The sequence below is a fragment of the Anolis carolinensis genome, chromosome 2, assembly GCF_035594765.1.
Source record: "Anolis carolinensis isolate JA03-04 chromosome 2, rAnoCar3.1.pri, whole genome shotgun sequence".
NCBI lineage: Eukaryota > Metazoa > Chordata > Lepidosauria > Squamata > Dactyloidae > Anolis > Anolis carolinensis.
Genome location: NC_085842.1, coordinates 30,169,290 through 30,194,505, shown reverse-complemented (window position 1 = coordinate 30,194,505; position 25,216 = coordinate 30,169,290). Strand labels below are relative to the sequence as shown.

The 25,216-nt window shown below is 39.3% G+C and overlaps 1 protein-coding gene and 1 long non-coding RNA gene across 2 annotated transcripts; both read left to right on the top strand.

Annotated features, from left to right (window-relative positions):
• On the top strand, positions 1 to 7,782 carry LOC100557484 (cholinesterase). Its single transcript, XM_016991728.2, has 3 exons — positions 1 to 1,579; positions 4,429 to 4,583; positions 7,364 to 7,782. The coding sequence occupies exons 1-3, from the start codon at positions 33 to 35 to the stop codon at positions 7,381 to 7,383; spliced, it is 1,722 nt and encodes a 573-aa protein (XP_016847217.2). The 5' UTR covers positions 1 to 32; the 3' UTR covers positions 7,384 to 7,782.
• A 4,346-nt stretch (positions 7,783 to 12,128) lies between these two features.
• Positions 12,129 to 24,834, top strand: LOC134295962 (uncharacterized). Its single transcript, XR_010002491.1, has 3 exons — positions 12,129 to 14,092; positions 21,826 to 21,972; positions 24,579 to 24,834. It is a non-coding gene; the product is annotated as an uncharacterized LOC134295962 (long non-coding RNA).
• The last annotated feature ends 382 nt before the right edge of the window (positions 24,835 to 25,216 follow it).

The following is a 25,216-nucleotide window of genomic DNA, read 5'->3' as shown; positions in this document are numbered from 1 at the left end:
GCAACCTGAACATGGCCATCCACTGAGTGAGAATGGAAAATGGCTTCCTTTGTATTTATTGTTATCTCACCTGGACTTTTCTTCTTTTAGTTGCTGCAATGCTTGGTCTTACCTCTACCATATCATGCTCCCTCTTCATCCTGTTTTCACCGACCTCCAATGCTGCCTCCAAAGATGACCTTGTGGTGAACACCAGCAGTGGTCCCATCAAGGGCAAATCTTTCACTGTTGGCTCTGGCTCTGTGAGAGCTTATCTTGGCATCCCCTATGCAAGGCCTCCTTTGGGGAAACTGCGATTCCAGAAGCCTCTTCCACATCAGCCATGGAGTCAAATCTTCAAGGCCACCAACTTTGGAAATGCATGTTCTCAGTCAGTTCTTTCTCAAACACCTGAGGCAAAAATGGTGAATCCTAATAGGCCCCTATCAGAAGATTGTCTCTTCCTCAACATCTGGGTGCCCCATCCACAGCCCTCTGTACCAATTCCTATCCTTGTCTGGATACACGGAGGGGGCTTTGTTGCAGGTACAAGTTCTCTGGACTTGTACAATGGGGCTTCCTTAGCTGTGACTGAGAATGTCATTGTGGCCTCCATGAATTACCGCCTGGGGTCTCTGGGCTTCATTTACTTGCCACCAGCCGTCCCAGGAAACATGGGTCTGTGGGACCAACACCTGGCCCTGACCTGGATCAAGGAGAATGCAGCTGCCTTTGGTGGAGATCCAAAGCGGGTGACGATTTTTGGCCACAGTGCTGGAGCAGCCTCTGTTGGCTTCCATCTCCTTTCACCCAAAAGTGAGCCCCTTTTTGCCCAAGCTGTGCTTCAGAGTGGAGTTCCTATTTCTTGGTTGAATCCTGAGAACGCCAAGAACAAGTCCCTTGAACTTAGTCAGCTGATGGGATGTGGAGAAGGCAATGAAAATGAAATCGTGAGCTGTCTTCAGGAGAAGGATGCAAAGGAATTTCCTCAATATGAAACAGCTCTGTTTCTGAAAAATAAGTTTCTTTTGGATCCTATCTTTGCACCAACAGCAGATGGGGAATTTTTGACCGATGATCCTCAGAGTCTTTTGAATTCTCAACGTGTTCAGATCAAACCAGTTCTCACTGGTGTCACCTCAGATGAAGCAGCTTCTTTGGTGGATTTTATTTCTCGTGTAAACAATCACAGCCAAATCACTCGGGAACATTTTCTAAATGTATTAAGAATTACATTGCGAAATGCAACTGAAGAAGATATTCAAGCTGTGGCCCTGAAGTACAGTAAAGAGAGTCATGGCCCAGCAAAGTACCGTTCAGCCGTGGTGCAATCTTTGGGTGATTGTTTCTTTGTATGTCCTGCAGCCAAATTTGCTGGCCAGATCAGAAAAGCTGGGAGTCCTGTGTATGTTTACATTTTTACACATCACACCTCTGGTACTGTCTGGCCTGAGTGGGCAGGGGCCCCTCATGGAGCTGAACTCATTTATCTGTTTGGAAGCTTTAAGGCATCATTTCAGGCCAACAAAACACACACAGTGGCAGAGGCAGCGCTCAGCCGTAGGATAATGCGATATTGGGCAGAGTTTGCCAGAACCGGGTAAGGCATATATTTTTATTCTCCTCTGCATTTTTCAGAAAATGAGTTCATTCTATTCTACTCAGTGGCTTCTCCTCGACTCTGAAACTCACTTCTTTCCAGGGAAGCCAGTTGTATAGGACACAGGAATGAATTTCTCTTTAGACTTGTGTCCCATCTCCAAGATCTCTCAAGATGTATGTATTTGCAAATACAGGCATTCCAAAATCTGAAAAGAATGTAATCAAAAGACTTCTTGGGTCAATCAATCCACATGTGGGATACTCTTCTTTGTATTTATTTGAATTGCTTTATGTAGATTTCATCTGTTGCAGACTATTGCCAACACTTAATTGTGGGAATGGGACTATACCATCCACTAGATGATATTGAAATTCAGTTCCTATTCCTTACTGTTGGTTTGGATTGCTAGGAAGTGGAGTCCAAGAACATCTGAAGGGCTGCTCAGTACCTTACATCATATTACAAAATGCAGTTGAATAAGGTTTTGACTCCGGAGAGTCACAGATAGAAGAAATTTGGGCAGCAAAAGCATTCAGCTTTTGTTAACTGTTGTGCAAAGGGAAGCAGAAAACAATGTCACAAATTGTGTATCTCAAACAGATCAGAACCAAGTAAAGTAGATTACAGGCAATTCCTGAGTTACAAACATCCAACTTACAAAAAACTCATGGTTAAGAATGGGAGTGAGACAGCAGGATGTGGGAAAATCTATACCAAGGAAGGGAAATTCACCCCTGAAAGAGTTATCATGGGGAAAAGGTGGCTCCACTGAAACCTTTGCACCATTCCATGTTTCCACAGCAAGCCATTTTTTTTTCAAAATCCAATTAACAGAGGGACAGAAAGTGAAATGAAATTTTCTGAGTGGAGCACAGACAGAAAAACATACACCACAGAATGTTAACCTTTTCTTATGATTTCCAAAACTTGTATGTATGTTTACACGCACACATACACACACACACACACGGCTAGAGTTACACTTAAAAATGGACCTATTCTGACTTATATACAAATTTAGTTTAAGAACAAACCTATAGAACCTATCTTGTTCGTAATTTGGGGGCTTCCTTTATATGTATTTTTGCAAAATGTACATTGAAAAACAGAGAAAAAGAAGGGGATGAAGAGGAACAAGATAGAACTAAAGATAGAATCAGAATAATAGGGCTACAAAACATTACATCACTTGGAATATTTCATGTTACCCAATGAAATCTCACTGACTCCTGGACTCTTGGACATAATCCAAAATACTGATGGTTTAAAACACCAATCAGTAAAAACCGAGATGATTGACGACGACGGTTAGAATAGTAATAGCAAGTGTTGTTTCATACAAGAATCTGCAAAGAAGTCTTTTTCGCCTACTGACAAAGTCTGGTGTTGTTATCAGAGCATTTCTAGATCCAAATCAGCAGATCATCACATGTAATGTTTAGGGAATTGTGTAGGTTTAGCTTGGAGAAAAGATGTCTGAGTGGAGATGTGATATCCATCTTTGAATATTTGAAAGGATGTCACATTAAGGAGGAGACAAGCTTGAATTGGACACAGAACAGGGGATTCAAATTGCAGGAAAAATGTTCCACCTAAATCTTAGAAAGAAAGACCTGATTGTAAGACCTGTTTGAAACTGGAATATGCTTCCTGGGAGTGTAGTGAAGTCTTCTTAAGCAGAGACTGAATGGCCATCTATCAGGACCGATTCGATTTTGTGTAGCTGCATGGCAGATGGGAATTGGATTGGATAACCATTGTGGTCTCTTACATCTCTCTGACTCAACTGAATCAGTGAATATAAGACTGAGCTACCAACCATAGTTGCATTGTTAAGATCTTCTCATGACTCATGTCCTGATGTGAAATTAAGCAAATAGGTTGCATTATATGCAAACGAGTTGACTTGATTTGAGAACATAAGATATGGCAACCTTGACAACAGGAAAATTACCCATGGTTTCTGAAAAAGGTAAAGAGAATAATTGGAATAAGAGAGGTTGAGAGAGCTTGGTGGTTTGGGTGGGAATGAAAATCTAGCCAGGAAGAAAAAAGAGTTAAACATAAGAGGGTTGAAGAAAGGAAACAATATTGTGGGCTAAAGATTTTCTAAAAGGTGCAGCTAGTACTGGCTGAGTGAGGTTTGGACTGGGGATAGTACTAGGATGGGAATAGGATGCTCTGTTTTTCAACTCAGCTGCAGCCGGATACCTTCATTAAATGCCATTCCTCCAATGTTTCACAGATGCAAACCTAGACATGTGTGGTCAAACAACATCAGAATATGGTCAAGGTGTCAAAAATCATTATGATGGAAAACAGACAAGCTAGCAGAGTTTACCAAGCTTACTAGGAAAGGCAGGATTTTGCCTCTTTTGGAGATAACTCTGCACTAACGCTATTCAGATTTTTTATTCAATTTGAAGTAATGGAAGTAAACTGAAAACAAGTGGAGATAGATCATAGGAGGAAGAGAGAGAAATTGGTACTTTTAAAAAGCATCTAAAAAGTGAGATGACAGGAATAATCAGGATGGTCTCTATGAAAATGGGACGGCTATAAGGTATGTCATTAGTGAGAATATAAAATGCTATGCTAGTTCAGGCAAAGACCAATGTTTTCTACTACTCTGTTGCCACAGCGGATAACCAGATTGCATTTAGAGGAAGAAAAAATGTATCTTGATTTGTTTTTACATCTGAAGAATTCTATTCATTTCAGTTGTGAACTTCCTGTTGTTACTTGTTCATATCTCAAAGAACCTCCAAACTTTGAAATCTCTTCCAGAGTTTACATGCAACACCACAGCCTGCTGGTTATAAACGTATTATTATTTCCCCTCATAGCAAACCCACAGGATCAGAGAAGAAAGGAGTGGAGTGGCCACTCTATAATGCTACACTGAAGAACTTCTTCAACCTTAGCACTCAGCCAGCTCAGGTTATGCCGGTATCGCCTACTCGACACTGCAATCTTTTTGAAACGTATATTGCAAATCCAAGTGAGTCCTACTTGTCATCTTATGCCTTATAACTCTGTGGGCCATGCCACTGGTTTATCTAATAGGTTTAGTTCGTATTGGATCAGCTATCTCTTTAATCTAATTGTCATATGTGTTGGTCTGTCTCATGTTCATGAGTAGGAGAGGGGATTCCTGAATTGTATCACCATTATGCCACTGATTTGGGATGCATATACGCTATAGAAAGAATGCAGCTTGACATGACTTTGACTTCTGAATGAAATGGATTAATCTAGATCCATTTCAATCTGTTTTCAGGTCTGGCTATGGAACAGATACAGCTTTGGTCGCCTTGGTGGATGACCTACATAGACAGGGGGAGTGTGTCTCTGTGGTTTTCCTGGCTTTTTCTGCGGCCTTTGATACCACTGGCCATGATATCCTTCTGTGTCACTTCACTGGGATGGGACTGGGAGGCACTGTCTTAACAGTGGCTCTGGTCCTTCTTGGAGGACTGTATCCAGAAGGTGGTGCTGGGGGGCTCCTGTTCAACCCCCTGCCGTTGACCTGTGGGGTTCCTCAGGTTTCCATTGTGTCTTCCATGATGTTTAACATATACAGTAGAGTCTCACTTATCAAAGCTAAACGGGCCGGCAGAAGCTTGGATAAGCGAACATCTTGGATAATAAGGAGGGATTAAGGAAAAGCCTATTAAACATCTAATTAGGTTATGATTTTACAAATTAAGCACAAAAACATCATGTTATACAACAAATTTGACAGAAAAAATAGTTCAATATGCAGCAATGTTACTGTATTTACGAATTTAGCACCAAAATATCATGATATATTGAAAATATTGACTACAAAAATGGCTTGGATAATCTGGAAGCTTGGATAAGTGAGGCTTGGATAAGTGAGACTCTACTGTACATGAAACTGCTGAGAGAGGTCATCTGGAGTTTTGGAGTATGGAATCACATAGATGCAGATAACAGCCAGCTCATTATTTCCAAATAATGGCAAGGAACCTGTTCTAAATGTGTGCCTGTCATCAGTAATGGACTGGATGAGGGCAAACATACTGAAACTTAATCTAGACAAGACACAGGTACTCCTGGTCAGTCAGAAAGCAAACCAGGGAATAGGGATCCAGCCTGTGTTGAATGGGGTCACACTCCCCCTGAAGACACAGGTCTTCAGTTTGAGGGTCCTCCTGGAGGCCCAGGTATTTGCGGTGGCTGGGAGGGGCTTTGTACAATTAAAATTTGTGCACCAATTGCGCCCGTTCCTTGAGAACCCAGATATGGTCACTGTTGTACATGCTTTACTTATATTCTGTCTAGATTAATGTAATGCACTCTATGTGGGGCTGTCTCTAAGAGTGCTCAAAAACTTCAGCTGGCCCAAAGAGCTGCAGCCAGGTTGCTCACTGGGGCTGGCTACAGGGAGCGGACAACACCCTATTGAAGCAGCTCCACTGACTGTCAATCTGTTACCAGGCACAATTCAAAGTGCTGGTTATGACCTTTAAAGCCCTAGACGGTTCAGGTCCAGGCTGTTTGGCTGATTGCATCCCCTTGTACGAATCTGCCCGGCTCTGAGATCTTCTTCATCTCAAGCTTGGTGGGAACAAGAGAGTGGGCCTTCTTTCTCGGTGGCTGAGCCTCAACTCTGGAACTGCCTTCTTCCCAGGGAAGCCAGAACGGCTCCCTCTTCCAGTGGCAGGCCAATATCTTTTTATTCAGGCAGGCTTTTAAAAAAGGTTTTTAAGATCAGTTTAGGGGGTGCTGTGGTTTTTTGCTTTGAATATGTTTTCATGGATATTAACTGATTTAAACAAAAAATACCAACGATATTAATTCTAGTTTAATGTTTGTATATTCATAAATTTTAAATTGTACTGAAATGCTTTTAATGTAAGCTGCTTTGAGTTTCCTTGTGGAGAGAAAAAGTGGGATATAAATAAACATAATAATAAAAAGGTAAAAGGTTTTCCCTTGACATTAAGTCCAGTCGTGACTGACTGGGGGTTGGTGCTCATCTCCATTTCTAAGCCGAAGAGCCGGCATTGTCCGTAGACACCTCCAAGGTCATGTGGCTGGCATGACTGCATGGAGCGGCATTACCTTCCAGCCGGAGTGGTACCTATTGATCTACTCACATTTGCATGTTTTTGAACTGCTAAGTTGGCAGGAGCTGGGGCTAACAGCGGGCGCTCATTCCGCTCCTGGGATTTCAACCTGGGACCTTTCGGTCTGCAAGTTCAGCAGCTCAGCGCTTTAACACACTGTGCCACCACCAGGGGCCCAAAACATAATAATAATGTATATTCAATAGTTAATAGAAACCTGTGAGTCCCCAGATGTTTTGGCCTTCAACTCCCAGAAATCCTAATAGCTGATAAACTGGCTGGGATTTCTGGGAGTTGTGGGCCAAAACAGCTGGGGACTCACAGATTGAGAACCACTGGCTTAGCTGGTTTTTTGGGCTTTGTACACATATTTTTTCCCCTAGATAACCTAGAAAACACACAAACTACAGTACCAATTTGGGCTAAGTCCCTCCTCCTTATGAAGGAAGCATACTTCTATAATGTGCACATGTTTGATACTGAAGGGAGGTCATAACAAAACATCCCCAGCTGTTTGGCAAAATGGGATTCTTCCTACAATTCTTTGGAGACATATTGTTTAGAAGTATACTTATTTTGCAGAATCTGTGCAGATTCCTCTTTAATTCAGTGTCTTCTTAGTTTTTTAGCCATACTTGGAGAAGGTCTCATTATTCTTCATTGCTCTCCTTTCTTTCTTTTGCAGAGAAATCAGATGGGGCTTGAGAGTGGACAATAGCCCTCCCCATTGGGAACTCGAATTCTCCAGAAGCCAGGAGCTGTCTCCTCTCTGCTAAGATGAGCCATTTTTGGCCTTGAAAATAACAAGATAAGAAAATGAGCTAATGTAGAAAGTGTCTCCTAATTAAAAGAACAAAGGACACAAATAAAGTGTAAGATATCAATAATATGCATGTTGTAATCTCACCTTTTTTCGCTTTTGAACAATTATGCTAGAAATTAACTGAGAAATGTCTCAAAGGGCACCATTGCATTATTTTACCTATAAATGTAATTGTAGCTCCATCATTGATTGTTCCAGCTTGCTCGGCACTCATGGGGTCCTATATACGATCCCCCCCCCTTTTTCTTTGTTACTTTTCCAAAATAAATCATTTCTCTTGAGACCAAGAAATGCCTGACTGTTGCCTATTTGGGTTTAAAAGCTGCATCTTTAAGAGGTTGGGGTGACAGAATGATGATAGGAGACACCAGTCCTCAGTAGCAGGGACTGTGAAAAGGCACCAGGAACACTTGGATACCTGCAACTAGTCACTCATTAGGAATGGCCACTTATTAGGAATGGACCTAAAACACAATTTGTAAATAACCTAAGAGAACAAATATCAAAAGTGAATACTGATCATATAATTATTTTAGGATATTTTAATGGGGTGATAGATCAAAAAATGGACAAATCCAAAAAGAAGAATAGGAAGAGCAAAGAAAAAATTGGCCAACTTCCAATACATTTTTTAAATTTGAAAAAAGAGCTGGACCTTCAGGACGCGTGGAGAATCAAAAACCCAAACACAAGAGACTACACGTACTACTCAAACAGACACGAATCGTGGTCCAGAATTGATATGATCTGGGCCACAAACTCACTGATAACCAAAATGGACAAGATAAACATCCTGACAAGAGACAAAATGGACCACAGCCCACTGGAAGTAATAATGAATTATAAAAGGAATTATAAAAGGTGGAGACTAGATGATAATCTTATAAAATCGGAAGGTGAAATCTTGGAAAATAAGAAAAAGAATTTTTTATATTAAATGGCAGAGATGATGTAACAAAACAAATAATATGGGATTCATACAAGGCTGTAATGAGAGGTTACGTCATACAGCAGAAAGCAAGAATCAACAAAAAAAGGAATTCTAAAATAGAACAAATAAATAAGTAAATAGATAAAAATGAAATGATGCTTAAACAACAGCCCAAGAATCAAAAACTAGCAAATGTATTAAGAGAACTAAAAAGAGATAAACACCATCTAGAGCTGGAGAAAATAGTGAAGTCATTAAAATTTGTGAAACAATATAATTTCAAAAATGCCAATAAACCAGGGGCTTGGCTGGCAAGAAAGATAAGAAAGAAAAAGCAAGAACAACAAATAAAAAAAATTAAAGGTAAAGACAAAGAATGCATGATGGATGAAGATATAAGAGAGGAATTCAGAAATTATTACAGCCAATTATATAATCAAAAAGAGGAAGATCCGGACAAAATATCAAATTATTTAGGAGAACAAAAATTAGATAAAATTACTGAAGCCCAAAGAGAGCATCTTAATAAGGAAATTACAGAAGAGGAAATTAAGAAGGCGATAAAAAACCTAAAACCTAATAAAGCTCTGGGACCGGATGGATATACGGCAAGCTTCTATAAAGTTATGAAAGATAAGATAACTCCATTCTTAAAAACATTAATGAATCAAGCTTTGGAAAAGAAAATCATTCTGGAATCTTGGAAAGAAGGGGACATCATTACAATCCACAAAGAGGACACAGACAAATCAGAGGTTAAAAATTATCGCCCAATATCTTTATTAAATGTGGATTACAAAATTTTTACTAATATATTGGCAAACTGATTTAAAGAATTTTTAATCACTTGGATAGGGCCAGAACAAAAAGGATTTCTCCCGGGAAGATACATGAAAGAAAACGTAAGATGTATAGTAGACGTTATAGAATATTATGAAACGCATCACCAAAAAGAATTGGCCTTACTTTCGATCGATGCGGAGAAGTCATTTGATAATTTGAACTGGATGTTTATTAAACTCTTATTTAAAGAAATTGATATAGGACATAAATTCTATAATACCATTGATGCAATTTATATTAGTAAACGGACAATATATAAAAGAAATACAGATTAACAAAGGAACTCGCCAGGGGTGCCCTCTTTCGCCTCTAATTTTTATCTTTGCAATGGAAATTCTAATAAGGAACATAAGAAATGATAACCAATTAAAAGGAACTCAAGTAACAAATTACAAATTTAAAATGAGGGCTTTTGCAGATGATCTTATCTGTATTATTGAGAATCCAAAATACCAAATTCAAAAGTGGATAAAGAAAATAGAAGAATATGGATCAGTGGCGGGTTTCTACCTAAATAAAAAGAAAACAAAAATCTTAACAAAAAATATATCAAAGAGGATTCAAGAAGAAATAGAGAACAAGATAGACATTCAAATAGTATCCAAAATAAAATATCTGGGGATTTGGCTAACAGCGAAGAATGCACAATTATTGAAGAATAACTATCAATTAAAATGGAATGAAATCAAAAAGGACCTTCAAAATTGGAAACACCTGAAAATTTCCCTCCTCGGCCGAATAGCAACAAGCAAAATGAACGTCTTACCAAAATTACTGTACCTATTCCAAAACTTACCAGTATTAAGGAATAATAAACTGTTTATGGAATGGAATAAAGATATTGCAAAATTTATTTGGAGGGGGAAAAAAGCCAAGAATAAATTATACGATAATGACAGATGAAAAGAAAAGAGGTGGATTTGGTCTCCCAAATTTGAAATTATACTACGAAGCATGCGCCTTAGTGTGGATAAAAGATTGGGCAAAAGTATACATATGCCTCAGACCTACAAGAAAACTGGCTTAAAATGTTTCACCGATGGCACATTACACCAAAAAAATTAGGAATTATGTACAAAAACACTCAAAACAAATGCTGGAAATGCAAAAAACAAGAAGGGTCTTATTTCCATATTTGGTGGTCTTGCCCAGAAACGAAAAATTTTTTGGAAAATAATACATGAGGAAACACAGAAAATACTACAAAAATCATTTCCAATGAAGCCAGAATCTTATTTACTTGGATTAACGGAGAACACAATAAATTTTAATCAGAATGAGGACATTATATTCACCTATGCAGTAACGTAGAAGCACTCAAGAAAACAGGGTGCTGACTGGACCTCCTGCCCACAGAAGCTGCACAACTGGAGCAAGAGATGGAAGAAGGGAGCACTGAATTTTAACATTTCCCCCAAATATTTAAAATAATAATCTACGACCCATTCTCTATGTCTCTAAAGAAACCAAGTTGGTGTCTGGGTGTGGGTGTGTTTGGGGATTTAAAATCCAGGCTGCTCACAGATGAGAAATCAGTTTCAAAAGACAACTCAAGGGACACTGTTTCTGCTCAAGGACAACAGAAACTCAGTATGACTCAAATCTGGCTGTTTGCGTCCTGTATTTTTCTTTTCCTCACAGAAGAAGGTAAGTTCCCCAACAAAAATGACAATTTTTGACTTCCCATCTTTGAACAGTCTGTATTTTTAATCCTCAAACAAACCCATGTTTGTTATTTGACATCAAGTCAACGTCAATTTATGGGGATCCTATGAATAAGAGATGTCCAAAAACCTGATCACCCACTGCCCAGCCTAGTTCTTGCAGACAAAGTACTGAGGTTTCTTTGTTGAATCCATATCCCTGTATTTCAGACATGGGCAAACTTTAGACCTCCATTTGTTTTGGACATCAACTCCTACAATTCCTAACACCCTACCTGCTGTTAGGAATTGGGGGAGTTGAAGTTCAAAACACCCAGAGGGCCGAAGTTTGCCCATACCTGCTGTAGTGCCATTCACTTCTTTGCTTTGTGCCTTCCACTTTTCCAAATATTGCTAGCTTTCTCAGTATTCTATTTCAGGCTATGTCCAAAGTATGACAGCTTGACTTTATTCATCTTCTAATGAGAATTCAACTTGGTTTGCTCTAAGGCAGTGGTTCTCAACCTGTGGATCCCCAGATGTTTTAGCCTTCAAATCCCAGAAACCCCAACAGCTAGTAAACTGGCTGGGATTTCTGGGAGTTGTAGGCAAAAACATCTGGTGATCCACAGGTTGAGAACCACTGCTCTAAGGCCCTTTCCATACTGCTGTATAAAATCCACATTGAACTGGATTATATGGCAATGTGGACTCATATAACCCAGTTCACAGCAGATCTTGTGGATTATTTGCCTGATATTCTGGGTTATATGGCAAATACATATACATATGAATAAAAAAATAAAATGCAGTTAACCCTTTGTGTCATGAAAACAAAAGTTAAAATATAGTTAAAATAAAAATACCGTTAAAAGTCAATTTAAAAATTAACACTCCCCCTTCCCCAAATCCTACCCACAATGTCTAGATCTAAAATCCTAACCAGATCTTTCACAGATGTGTGGGTTGTGAGTGTACACTCTGAGCAACTTCTAAAGTTTTGATCAAAGGGCCACTTCTCCCCTTCAAGAACAAGTAGCCCTACTGCTTTTTGATGAAGACAAGAGATGAATGGTTTATTGGAGAATATAAAGAATTTTGAAAAGTTCAGAGTGCAGTAACTTCATACAACATTCAGCATATGTGCAGATAAGAATTATGTAGTTGAATTCTCACAGTAAAAGTTATGGTATGATCAAAGGAGAAAAAGAAAGGACAGTACTTCTATACCAGTCTTTAGTTGCAATGCATAATGATCCAGTCATCCTTATTACATATTTAATTCTGACAGCTATCCAAAAACCCATACAAGCTCTTGGTTGATTTAGAAACTGTCCAGCTGGGATCCATGCCCGAAGTAGCTCAGGACTCCATCCAGTATCGTCATTGGTTGGTATATCCGTAGTGGCGGATAATTGGATAAACAGTCATTGGAGCATTTGAAGTGTCAGTCTGTTTATTGATTTGCTCAAGAGAGGGGTGCCATCGAGAAGGAATGTGGTGTGTCTGATGATAATTGGCTGGGATGGGTCCCCATATCTTTAGCTCCAGTGTGAACAATGGCGTTGGGCTTGATAAATAATAGGGCGCTTCAAGGCGACCAAGTAAATAGGTCTCTCCACAGGGGCCCAATACAGGGAAAGGGACTATTCCCAGGTTAGCCCAGACCATATCAGATAAAACAGATAAAGGGGGCCTAAAGGCTTTGACACAAAGTCATTGTGTGTCCCTCTCCCATTTGTCTCAGTTTGTTTTGTGAGGTTCATGATAGTTTCCTCTGGGTGGGGCCGAGATGAGGTACCATTCTTGGGAATTTCCAGTGAATTTCATAGAAAAGTTACTGTAGGGCAAAAAGGTGAAACAAAAGGGTGATGATTTCCTGTAATCAAGCTTTTTGGCTGTCAAACAAGGGAATTCAGATGAGTTCATGTTTCTGTGGCTACCAACCTCTCAACTGATTGAGACAGTCAGTAGGATAAGAACCGATCCAACAATATTAGATCCAGAGCGGAGACCACTTGCTGGTCTGAATACACACACACACACACACATGCACACGAGTCTTTCCACACAGCCATATACCCCAGAATATCAAGGTGGATAATCCTCAATATCTGCTTTGAACTGGATTATCTGAGTCCACACTGTCATATAAGCCAGTTCAATGTGTATTTTATACAGCTGTGTAGAAGGGGCCTAAGTCACCATTGTCCAAAGGATTAGCCCAACCCAATTGTCCCGGAAATTTCCTGGGGTCAACAGGAAGGCAATGATCCTTTAGCTGTCTCTGGCAGAAGTCATATAATTTAATATATTTTTGTTATATATATAGAGAGAAAAGGAATAAAAGATATAATATGGACAAAAGACTACAAGGAAGGGATACAATGTAGGCCGAAGTTGTAAAGAAGGATACATTCTGTTAAAGGGCTGAGGAGCTTTGCTTTTGCAAGAGATTCACCACTGCAGGCCTCATCTGGTCTGTACGTGTTTTGATACGAATTAGCATAGATCTACAAATTCTAAATATATATAACAAACCTTTGAGGGAGGTTTGCTGTGGCTGCCGGTCCATCCCGGGGATCGCGGAGACCTTGCAGAAAAGGGAAAAGAAATTATTTCATCTTGTTTTGTTTAGGTGTCCTATAAATCTCTGGGGTTGGGGTTGCGTTCTTTGACAACTATAGGGTTTGGTTTCCAGACCTTTGAGCATATTGCTCGCCCTTCTCTGGACACCTTCCACTATGTCAACATCCTTTTTGAAGTATGATGCCTAGAACTGGACACAGCATTTTAGGTGAGGTCTGATCAAAGCAGATTAGAGTGGGACGATTATTTTCCTTAATCTAAACATTTCACTCCTATTAATGCCACCTAGAATCACACTGACTTTAGCTGCCACATCATACAGTTGAATCATTATAACAATTATCAGACCCAACTGGAGGTTGGTAGTTAAGGCTTAGATTTGTATTAGAAATTATTTCATTTTTAAGCATAACTTTTGGGCTACTCTAGATTTTTTTAAAAAATCCTTTTCTTTTTACAAATTAGATGCTGTGCTCTGCCGACGATGTACCAGCACGAGGCCTTGGTTACCATGCTATCCCCCAAACTCCATTTGTGCTGCTATCAACAGTATGCATGTCTGCATGACGTTGAAAGTTTATAAAGGTGAGGAGTACAACTTGAACTCCTCCACTGTTCTCAGAATTAGATCAAGGCCATGGTGCTCTTTCTCTCCCCTTGCTAGCTTGTACATGTTTTCAAGTTGATTTGGCTAGGACTGGCTTTTGGGGCTCCATCTACACTGCCATATAATCCAGTTTCTGAATCCAGATTATTTGATTTGGATTATATGGCCAGCTGCAATTAACTGCAATTAATCAATCTGACCAGGAGGTCATGAGATCGAGGCCCGCTCGGAGCTATGTTTGTTTGTCTTTGTCCTATGTTAAAAGGCATTGAATGTTTGCCTATATGTGTAATGTGATCTGCCCTGAGTCCCCTTCGGGGTGAGAAGGACGGAATATAAATGCTGTAAATAAATAAATAAATACTTTATTTATACCCCGCCACCATCTCCCCACGGGGACTCGGGCGGCTTACATGGGGCAGAGGCCCAAACAACATAAGGACAAAATAAAAGCAACATAATACAAATCACAATATAAAAAAGATAAAACAGTAAAACAATATGAACAAGAGTATTATAACAGTTGAAACCAATCAATTAAAACAACAATACAAGGATTAAAAAAAATTGCATTTAAAATACATAAATGGTAAGACCATAATAAATACAGGATAGATTATTAAAAACCCTCTGGGGCTGATTACTTAATGACTGTCCCACCAAAGGCCTGCTGAAACATCTAAGTCTTCAGTTGTTTTCTGAAGGAAGATAGAGAGGGAGCCAACCTAATATCCCTGGGGAGGGAGTTCCAGAGCCGAGGGGCCACGGCCGAGAAGGCCCTCTCTCTCGTCCCCACCAAACGCAGTTGTGAGGAGGGTGGAAGCGAGAGGAGGGCCTCCCCGGAAGATCTCAGAGATCGGGTGGGTTCATAGGGAACGACGCGGTCACAAAGGTAGGTGTTACACCCAAGGCAGCTGGAGCACTGAAAACCAACACAAAGACCAATAACAATATAATATCTTCATTAAAGCAAATAAGGTTCCAAAAGGAATTAAGCAGCAAAGTTGAAGAAGCAAATGACTTTTCAGGAAAGATCAGTTTTTGTCCAATAAGTATAAGTCTTATGTCCAGTATTAGAGTTCAAACTCCAGAAACCGAAACAAACTCAAACTCCGCCTGAGTTTGAGTGGGGAAAAGAGCAAGTAGCAAGAAAAGTTCTCTTGAATAAATGTCCAAAGACAAGATTTCGAGGCAAGGCAAGAACTAGGAGTTCTGGAGCTGAAATGCAGTCCAAACTTGGAAAGGAGGTAGACTGGCACCCGGTCTACTCGAGAGTAAGCGCGTCGTCAGGCCGCTTGGAATTCAGGAGCTGGAGACGATGATGTTTCACAGTGAGATGTAAAGTTGTCACCGCAAAGGCAATTTCTTAACACAACACTTTTATTGAAGTTCATAAGCTCCCCCAAACCAGGTGCCTAAACTCCCCAATTCTTCCCAAGAGAACTGGGCTTAACCATAGTCACCACGCTCCACTAATCTGGCGCTTCTCCAGAGGCTCTGTCTGTTTGACCTGTCAGAATACACAAATGCCCTGCGATCAAATGCCAAGTTTTCCCGAGAATCTGGGAAAACCGACATTGTTTCAAGGGCATCCTTAATTTGCTCTGGCTTGGGAATGTCAACATGAGGCATCTGGAAGAGTTGCAAAACTTGCTGACTTGGAAGAAAATCCAAATTTTCTTCATCTTGGTCAGGAAATGACACAGGGTCCAGGGCCAAAGGTGCTCTGGGCATCACAATAGGCATGTCCCAAACCGTTTACTTTACTGCCATCACTCAATCCATGGAAGTATGGGAGTTGTGGTTTTACAAAGTATTTCACCTTGGTGTTGTCGAAGGCTTTCATTAATTCAAATTTTCCTTTTTGTTTTGTTAACAAATCGTCATAGGTAGGCCAAGTTCGCCATCCCAATTCTCTCCTTTGGAAGACTTCCAAAGGAGATACCCATAAAGGGGTTTGCGTATAAAATTTAAATCTATCCCAAATTTTTATCAGGCCCGCTCAAATAAAATGTTTAGAGAAGTTTCTTTCTATCTTTAACTTATTGTACCATATATAGGCGTGCCACCCCCTCCGTAAGTCAAATCCCTCCAAGGTCAAAATGCTTCGCCTTTTTAGAGTCGTCCATTCTCTAATCCAACTTAAGGCCGCAGCTTCATAGTAGAGTCGTAAGTCCGGTAGGCCAAATCCACCTCTTTTTTATCATCTATTAAATTCGTCCGATTTATCCTAGGCTTTTTGTTTTGCCATATAAATTTAGAAATGTCTTTAAGCCAAATATTAAAAATACTTAGATTCCTTATAATTGGGAGAGACTGGAATAGGTAGAGCAGTTTGGGTAGCACATTCATTTTGATAATTGAAATTCTTCCAAGAAGAAATACCTTCAAATTTTTACAATTGTCCAGATCTCTTTTTTAACTTCCTTCCATTTTTTTCATAATTATTTTTCACCAATAGGGAATTTTTGCCTGTTATTGTTAAACCTAAATATTGAATTTGTTCAACCACCTGAAGTCCAGTAGATTTGGATAATTCTTCCTTTTTTTCCTTTGTCATATTTTTGGTCAGGGCCATCGATTTCCTTTTATTTAGTTTAAGACCTGCAACTTTGCCATACTCTTCTATTTTTTCAATCCAGTTTGTTATGCTTTCTAATGGATTGCTAATAATACAAATCACATTATCAGTATAGGCTCTTATCTTGAATTCTTCACTTTTTATTTTTAAACCCCTAAGTCTAGAATCTTGTCCCCATTTAAATTGTCAAATGCTTTTTCTGCATCCAAATGTAGTAGAACTAACCCTTCTTGATTGTTTTTCTCATAATATTCAATTACATTTAGGATCATTCTTACGTTGTCTCTAACTTGATGAAAGGGAAGAAAGTCCACCTGCTCTTCCTTTATCCAGTCATTTAGAAAAGTTTTAAGTCTTCCTGCTAAAATGTTTGCAAAAGATTTATAATCTACATTAAGAAGTGAGATTGGCCTATAGTTCCTTACATCTTTAGAGTCTTGACTTTCTTTCTTTAACATTGTAATGGTAGCCTTTTGCCACAAGTCAGGGGGCTTTTGTCCTCGGAGTATCGCATTCATGATTTTGTGGAGGTATGGCATTACTTCATCAATCATAGTCTTGTAATAGCTGGTCGAAAAACCATCTGGGCCTGGGGCCTTGTTTGAGTCCATTGCCCTTATGGCCTTTTTTATTTCATCTGCTGTGATCTCTTTATTTAATCTCTCCCTTTGTTGTTCCGTTATTTTTTTCAAGATTCTACTTGTTCAAAAAAGACATGATACTCTCTTTTTTATTATGTCTTTGGTATATAATTTCTTGTAAAATTAAAAAAAAATGTTTCAGTATGTCTTGGTCATGTGGATTTTACCCTCTGACTCAATTTTTGTAATAAACTGCACTTGTTTCTTTTTTCTAATTTTATGGAAAGTAAACCATTGGCCTGGTTTATTTGCATTCTGAAAATTATATTGCTTGATAAACTTCAATTGTTTAACTGTTTGTTCCATTTCTAAATAATCTTTCTGTGTTAACCAGAAATTCAAATCTTGTTTTAAGTTTTTTATCTGAGGGATTCTCTTTTAGACCTGCTTCTTGTTTAATTATTTTCTCCACAACTTTGTCATATTTTTCTCTCCTAAGTTTGTTTTTTCTGGCATTCTGCTGGATCGAATGACCCTGCATAACAGCTTTACTCACATCCCATGTTGTTTGGATTGAAGTTTCCTGGGTCGAATTTAAGTGAAAGTACTCCTTTAAAATTTCCCTATTTTTTTGATATCCTCTTCAGATTTTAACATGTTTTCATTGAATCTCCATTTAAAATGATTTCTCCTCTCATCTAATCTAAATTCAATCAGGCAGTGGTTGGAGATACTTCTGGGCAAAATTTTAACTTTAGATACTCTTGTTGAAATGGAATGCGTAGCCCATACCATATCAATCCTCGACCATGACTGATGTTTATCTGAGAAGAAAGTGAAATCTTTATCTTTTTTGTATGATATTCTCCAAATGTCAATTAAAAAAAATTCTTTCATTAAATTCACAAATTGTTTTCTAAGTTGGTTCATTTTATTCCCTGTCCTATTTTTCTGATTTTGGGATTTATCCAACTGTGAGTCTAATACCCCATTAAAATCTCCCACTATTATCAAATTGTCAAAATGTTGGCTCAATATTTTTTCTCTTAGATCCTTCACAAAAAAGGCTTTGGCACCATTCGGGGCATAGATATTACAAAATAGTGTGGTCTGATTGTTGTGTTTTAAAGTAATCGCTATTACTCGGCCCTCTTGGTCCCTGAAAGCTAATTTAGAATCAAGTCTCGAATTGGTATAGACTACAACTCCTCTCTTTTTTTCACTGGCTGAGGAATGAAATTCTTTCCCAATATTTTTTTGAATTAAATTTGAAACATGTTTTTGACAAATATGCATTTCTTGGAGCGCCACGATATCGTGGCGCTCTTTTAATTTGGTTAAATAGTTTCCTCCTCTTATTTGGGGAGTTCAGTCCATTAACGTTTTTACTCCAACACCTAAGTTGCATAATGACTCTTTATTTAATATTATACAAACTATGATTTATTTGTCTCCAAGTCCGGTTGAGGTATATTCTTGTTCGTGAGAGTCGGTTTCAAATCTGGTTGAGGCATATTCTTATTTGTGAGAGTCGGTGAGAGGAATCTAGCTCACTTCTTTCTTTCTTCTTCTTCTTCTGGTGACAACTCCTTATCTTGGTCCTTCATCAGTCTCTCATAAAATGTCTTAGCCTTGTCCTCTGAGGTAACCCAAAATCTCTGTTCTCTATACCATCATTCCTTCGCTCTTCTCCCAACGGAAGTGGATATCTCTTTTCCTCAGTTCATTGGCCAGAAAATTTCTCCACAACTTTGTCGTATTTTTCTCTCCTAAGTTTGTTTTTTCTGGCATTCTGCTGGATCGAATGACCCCGCATAACAGCTTTACTCACATCCCATGTTGTTTGGATTGAAGTTTCCTGGGTCGAATTTAAGTGAAAGTACTCCTTCTTGTTTCCCTTTTCTTTGTCCCACGTTGTTTGGAACTGGCACAAGCCTGCGCACTTCGCTTTCTATTTGTTTAAAGAAAGGAGGACAGTAGACACAACAATCTTGTAGTCAAGGTCAGTGGAGATTCTACTTTTCTGTATTGGGGGATTCAAGAGGTCGGCTCCGTCCCACTTCTCCCCCTCTTTTTTTCCTTTTCTCCTTTAGAAAATACAGTTTACTTTCATTCCTTCGTATTAATATTTTTTAAAAAAATTCATTGGTCACTCTTTTATAATATTTAAGAGGCCTGGGTTGATATAAAATCCCGCTGTCCTGCTTTTAAACCAGGAATGAGTTTTTTTAGATGCTACACTATGTTTTAGGAAAAACCCTCAGTCTTTTGTTTTTTATGAATGCTTCCATGAGAAAATGTATGGCTGAACTACAATTCCCAAAATTCTTGGGTCAACCTTCCCAAAACTCCCCCAGGATTCACAGCTGTGTGCCAAGACCCATCACTTTTCTTCTTATGCCAGAATATATGGCAGTGGGGATTTATATAATCCAGTTTAAATCAAATAAACTGGGATAAGATCCTAGGATATAGGGCAGTGTAGATCCAGCCTGATCTTGCAAACGAGGAGGAGGAGGAAGAGGAGGAGGAGGAGGAGAATATATGTCTCCAGCCCACAGATAACACCATTCATCCACCCACCCACCCTCACGTGCTTTTCTAGAAAACTAAAGCGTGGGCACGCAGAGGACATTGGCCCCCACCCTTGCGTCCATCGTGGATTTCTCTGATTGGTTGGGGAGTCGAAGCCATGTTTGGCTGTGCTGTGATCCCAATGAGGTTCCGTTGCATTAAAAAAATTATTTTAAACATAATTTAAAAATATTTTAAAAAATTATTTTGGGGGAAAAATAATGAAAAAAATAAAGAGACATAACGAGAGTAGGGCAACAATGCTTCGGATTACCAAGCTTGATGGGCCGTGCTAGCCCGCGTCGGATACTGGTTCAAAAAGCCGGATACATCCAAAAGTAATCCGAATTAAGAATCATTTTGATATTTTGATCATGCCTACTAGATAAACCACTATATGCAAGAAGAGAGGGGGAAGCAACATCAGAGAAGGGAGGGAAAGAAGGCAAAAGGACAGGGACTTGTAAAGGAGAATAAAAAGAAAAGTAAACAAAACTTTTTTTGGAAAATGGCATTCATAACTGAACAAATAAACAACAACATGTATTACATTATTTCTTTAACAAAACTCAGTTTTCCCTGTTGTTTTTAATGACTGCTCCCATCAGAAAATGAATAAGGATACGGGTGAACTACAATTCCCAAAAATCTTGGGTCAATTCTCTATAAACTCCACCAATGTTTACAGACCCATCTTGAGTCTGTGTGCCAAGTTCAGTCCAGATCCGTCATCTGCTGGGTTCAGTGTTCTCTGAATACAGGTGAACAATAACTCCCTGAGGCCAATGTCAATTACCCCCAAACCCTGTCAGGATACAAAGTTGGCCGTGTTGGGTCTGTGTGCCAAGTTTGGTGCAGATCCATCATTGTCTGGTTTCAGTGCTCTCTAGATGCAGGTGGACTACAACTCCCATATGTCAAGGACAATCACCGCCAATCCCTGCCAGCATTTGTAGTTGCCCATGTTGGGTCTGTGTGCTAGGTTTGGCCAAGATATGTTGTTGGCTGGGTTCAGTGTTCTCTGAATATAGGTGAACTATAACTCCCTGATGCCAATGTCAATCACCCCCAAAACCCCGTCAGTGTGCAAAGTTGGCTGTGTTGGGTTTTTGTGCCAGGTTTGGTTCCGATCCATTGTCGGCTGGGTTGAGTGCTCTCTGGATAAGGGTGAACTGCAACTCCCATATGCCAAGGACAATCACCCCCAAACCTCGCCTGTGCAAGACTGGGTTAAGGGAGAGGAAATGGGCGGGGTCGTGCAAATTCCACACCAATGGAGAGAGAAACTGGGACATAGTGCTCACTGTAACCTGCCATGTCCTTGAAGGGAGGGCTTTGTTGGCTCCCCAGCAATGTGCATTAAAGCTGTTTGTGCAGGCCGGAGGCTGTATGTGTAAGTGGACAGCCTTGCCACATACACACACATTTTCACTTTTATTATGTGTATAGACGTAATTTCTGCAATATGATTGTAAAAATAACAACTTTTGAGATTATAAAGAATGGTGGCTCTGATGTCAGTACGATGGTAAATTCATTCACATTGGAGTTTGACGACTTTCAAAAGGGACTGAACACATGTTGAGAATACAAGGACTTCATTTAATATACATCTGGAACAGATCTTGGGGAAGCAGGGTTTTTACATGTAAAGCTCACACAATTCCTCCATTCTATATTATTGCATATTTTCATTGTTCTTACTCAAGGTGACTTATTAGTTAAGGTGCAATCCAGTTAAAACTTGCTAAAAATTCAAGATTAAAATGAGATTAAATTACCAACAGCTCCCAACTGACTTTAAAGCAGCAATTTAAAACGTGTTAAAATGACAAAAAGCAGTTTAAGACAACGGTACAGTTAAGTCATTAAAAGCAGTATAGACACATTTGTTCAGAAATATCCTAGCAAAAAAGGCTGAATTCAAATACTAACAGATGCATTTTTTTTTCATTCTCTTTCTCTCCCACCCTAGATCATGAACAGTGGCAAGTCGTCATGAGCTGCACCAACGTGGATAATCCAAAATGTACAGACTGGTACCTGGATGAGCGTACTGGGAGAATGTATATATACAGCTGCTGTTCTAAAAAAAATTTCTGCAATGATGACACCTACAATGGTAAAACCACGTAGTTCCTAACTTAATTTGGCAGCCTGGTTCTTTTTTGTTTCTGCTTTCTTCTTTGTGGGATTCTTATGGGGCAAAAGGGATCCCAATTATATTTGGAATTACTGGCAGCAGTAAAACACAAGTATTGCAAATTAATTGATAAAGTGCAAGGGAAAATAAATTGTTACCTCCAGAGGTTTAGGGTTATTATCCTCACCTGGTTTAGCATAAAAGATAAAAATGATAGGGTTGTGTCCCCAACATCTTGAGGATGCAAGGTAGTCAATGGCTAAAATAATGTATAGTGATATCATCTTATTTATCTGTTGGTTCCCAAATTTTATATTGGTTCTTTGTCTGTTTGCATGGACTTGGAGATAGGCACAAGCACACCTTGACATAAACACAGGGCTCAAATCTGCAATGTTTAACTCATCTTTAACTCAACCATGGGGCTGTGATGGTGCATCAGGTTAAACCGCTAAGCTGCAGAATTTGCTGACCGGAAGGTCGGCGGTTCAAATCTGTGGAACGGGGTGAGCTCCCGTTGTTAGCCCCAGCTTCTGCCAAGCTAGCAGTTTGAAAGTATGCAAATGTGAATAGAGCAATAGGTATTGCTTCAGCAGGAAGGTAATGGTGTTCCATGCAGTCATGCCGGCCACATGACCTTGGAGGCATCTAGAGACAATGTCGGCTCTTCAGCTTAGAAATGGAGATGAGCACCAACCCCCAGAGTTGGACACGACTAGACTTAATGTCAAGGGGAAACTTTTACCTTTACTAACTCAACCATTGAAGCAAGTAAGATTAAATAGTTTTTACTGGTGACTGGATTGCTGCCCTGTTTCATTTTGGTTTTGATACATATATCCATCAAAGTTTGCAGGTCTGTTTAAGTTGAGTAAAAACAGACTCTTACATGACCATGGATAGTACATCTGCACTTCAGAAATAATACAGTTTGACAGCCCTTTAACAACTGTGGCTGAATGCTATGGAATCCTGGGGTTTGTAGTTTGGTGAGCATCGGCACTCTGGCAGAGAAAGCTAAAGACAAACTCCAAATCTCATGATTTCACCAGCATTGAGCCACGGCAGTTAAAGTAATGTCAAACTGCATTAATTCTACATTGTAGATACACCCCATGTTTCTTGCAAAACCTGTTGTGAATTTCTAGCCTTTTTGTTGTAGAAGTATTTTGAAGAAGTGTGGTGTTTCACAGATTAATATAAATCAAAAGTAAGATATCTGATCTTTGGTTCATGTTGCTTAAATGTGAAAGGAGGATAGGATGAGTGGGGCTAAGGTTAACAGGCATTAGGTAGACTGGATAACATCATGCCTATTTTGGGGGCTCCATGCCCTTCTCCCTCTCTGCTTAAAAAAAAATCCCAGAAGCAAAACTTGATTTCCCCATTTTATTTAAGGGATACTATTTTACTAAATCGTTGTATATAACGGGACATAAGCTTTTAGTATCCATGTTGTTAGCATGGCCATTTGGTGGACAAGTGATAGAGATCGACTTCTCAAAGGCTTGGAGTAGGAAACTAAGCTTTATTGTAGAAACTCCATTCTAGGATAGGAAAGTTACTCATGGAGATAATCTAAACCATTTTGGAAGACAAAAAGAACTCCTGGGAATGAGAAGGGGTGGAGAAATGAAAAATCCCTGAGAGTATCAGTCTACATCACAGATGTGAGTAGAATCGCCCAGATGTCATCCTATATTGGATTTTTAATGCCTTGGATGATTGTTTAACATTTTAACTATATTTAATTTTAACTATGACCTGTTTAATTTGTTTTAATTTGTTTTGTTATGTCTAAATTGTTGTATTTTATGATTTTATGTGACTATATTGGGCTTGTTCTCCGTGTGAGCTGCCCCGAGTCACCGCCTGGGGAGATGGGAGGTGGCATACAAAAAAAATGTATTGCTGCTGCTGCTGCTGCTGCTGCTGCTGTTGTTGTTGTTGTTTGACAAAAGACAGGAGGATTCTTCAGATTCCTCAAACTGTCTACCCCTATTCCTACTGCTATTGCATTTCCAGCCTACATGGAACGAAACCCTAGCATTTGCCAATGGCAGACTGTACAAGTCACATAACCTGTCTTGATTTTCTCAACCAGCTGCTGCATGAGAGAATATAGTAGAGAACACTATTCCAATCTTACAAAGGACTCATAGTTACAAACGGGGGTAAGACAACAGGAAGTGAGATAAATCTACCCCTCAGAAAGGAAATCTACTCCTGAAATAATAATAATAATAATAATAATAATAATAATAATAATAATAATAATAATAATAATAATAATTGTTACCTGCCTCTCTTGATGGCTCAAGCCAGGGAATAACAGATGAAAAAACAAATGAACATAAATATGCAATAAATTTCTAAATTACATAGATAAACGTGCGTGCACACACACAAACGCATTTATAAAAACTTACACAAAACACCGTTACAAAATTGACAAATAGTGGTAATAGAAGGCAAATCAAAATTCATGATTGAAAGTTTACTGAGAAGGCATGCTGGAAGAAATGGGTCTTCAATTGCGTTTTAAATTCCAGTAGATAATTTACCTGTCGGATTTCTTTTGGCAGGTACTACTCCACTCATTGGGGGGCTGAATAAAAGGTCCTCTGAGTGACTGTCGCCAGTCGGGTTCGGGCTGGTTGGAGTAGCCATCCCCCAGAAGACCTGTGTGTCCTAAAGAGCAGGAGAAGGCGATCCTGTACGGAACCTGGACCTAAACTATGGACTTCATCAGATTACACTGCGAAGTGTTCAGAAGAGTTCAGAAGAAGAGAGTTCAGTCTAACTCCATTCCGTAATAAAAAGTTTTCTCCTACCTTACAATCACACTGTTTAGTGCACTCAGTTGTCTTGCATATTTTTCAATGAAGAGGTTTCCACACTGCAGACATTTGGCCCCTTAAACAGACCATCCCTCTCGGTGCTTTTTGGTACTTCAACTCCCACAATTCCCAAAAGCAGAGAGAGAGAGAGAAAAGAGATGGGAGGTGTAAAGAGCTATGAATGACTGAGGTTCCTTTTAGGCAGGGGGAAAAACTTTTTTATCCCACTGCTGCCACCAAATCGTAAAGAACTCAGGCAGGGGGGAATCCTTTTAAATCCCACTGCTGCCACCGATAGCGGAGATGTGGAGATGGAGGTTGTTTTTATTAATTATTATATATATATTTTATATCTGTTGCCACCAGTTATTAAAGATGTTTTA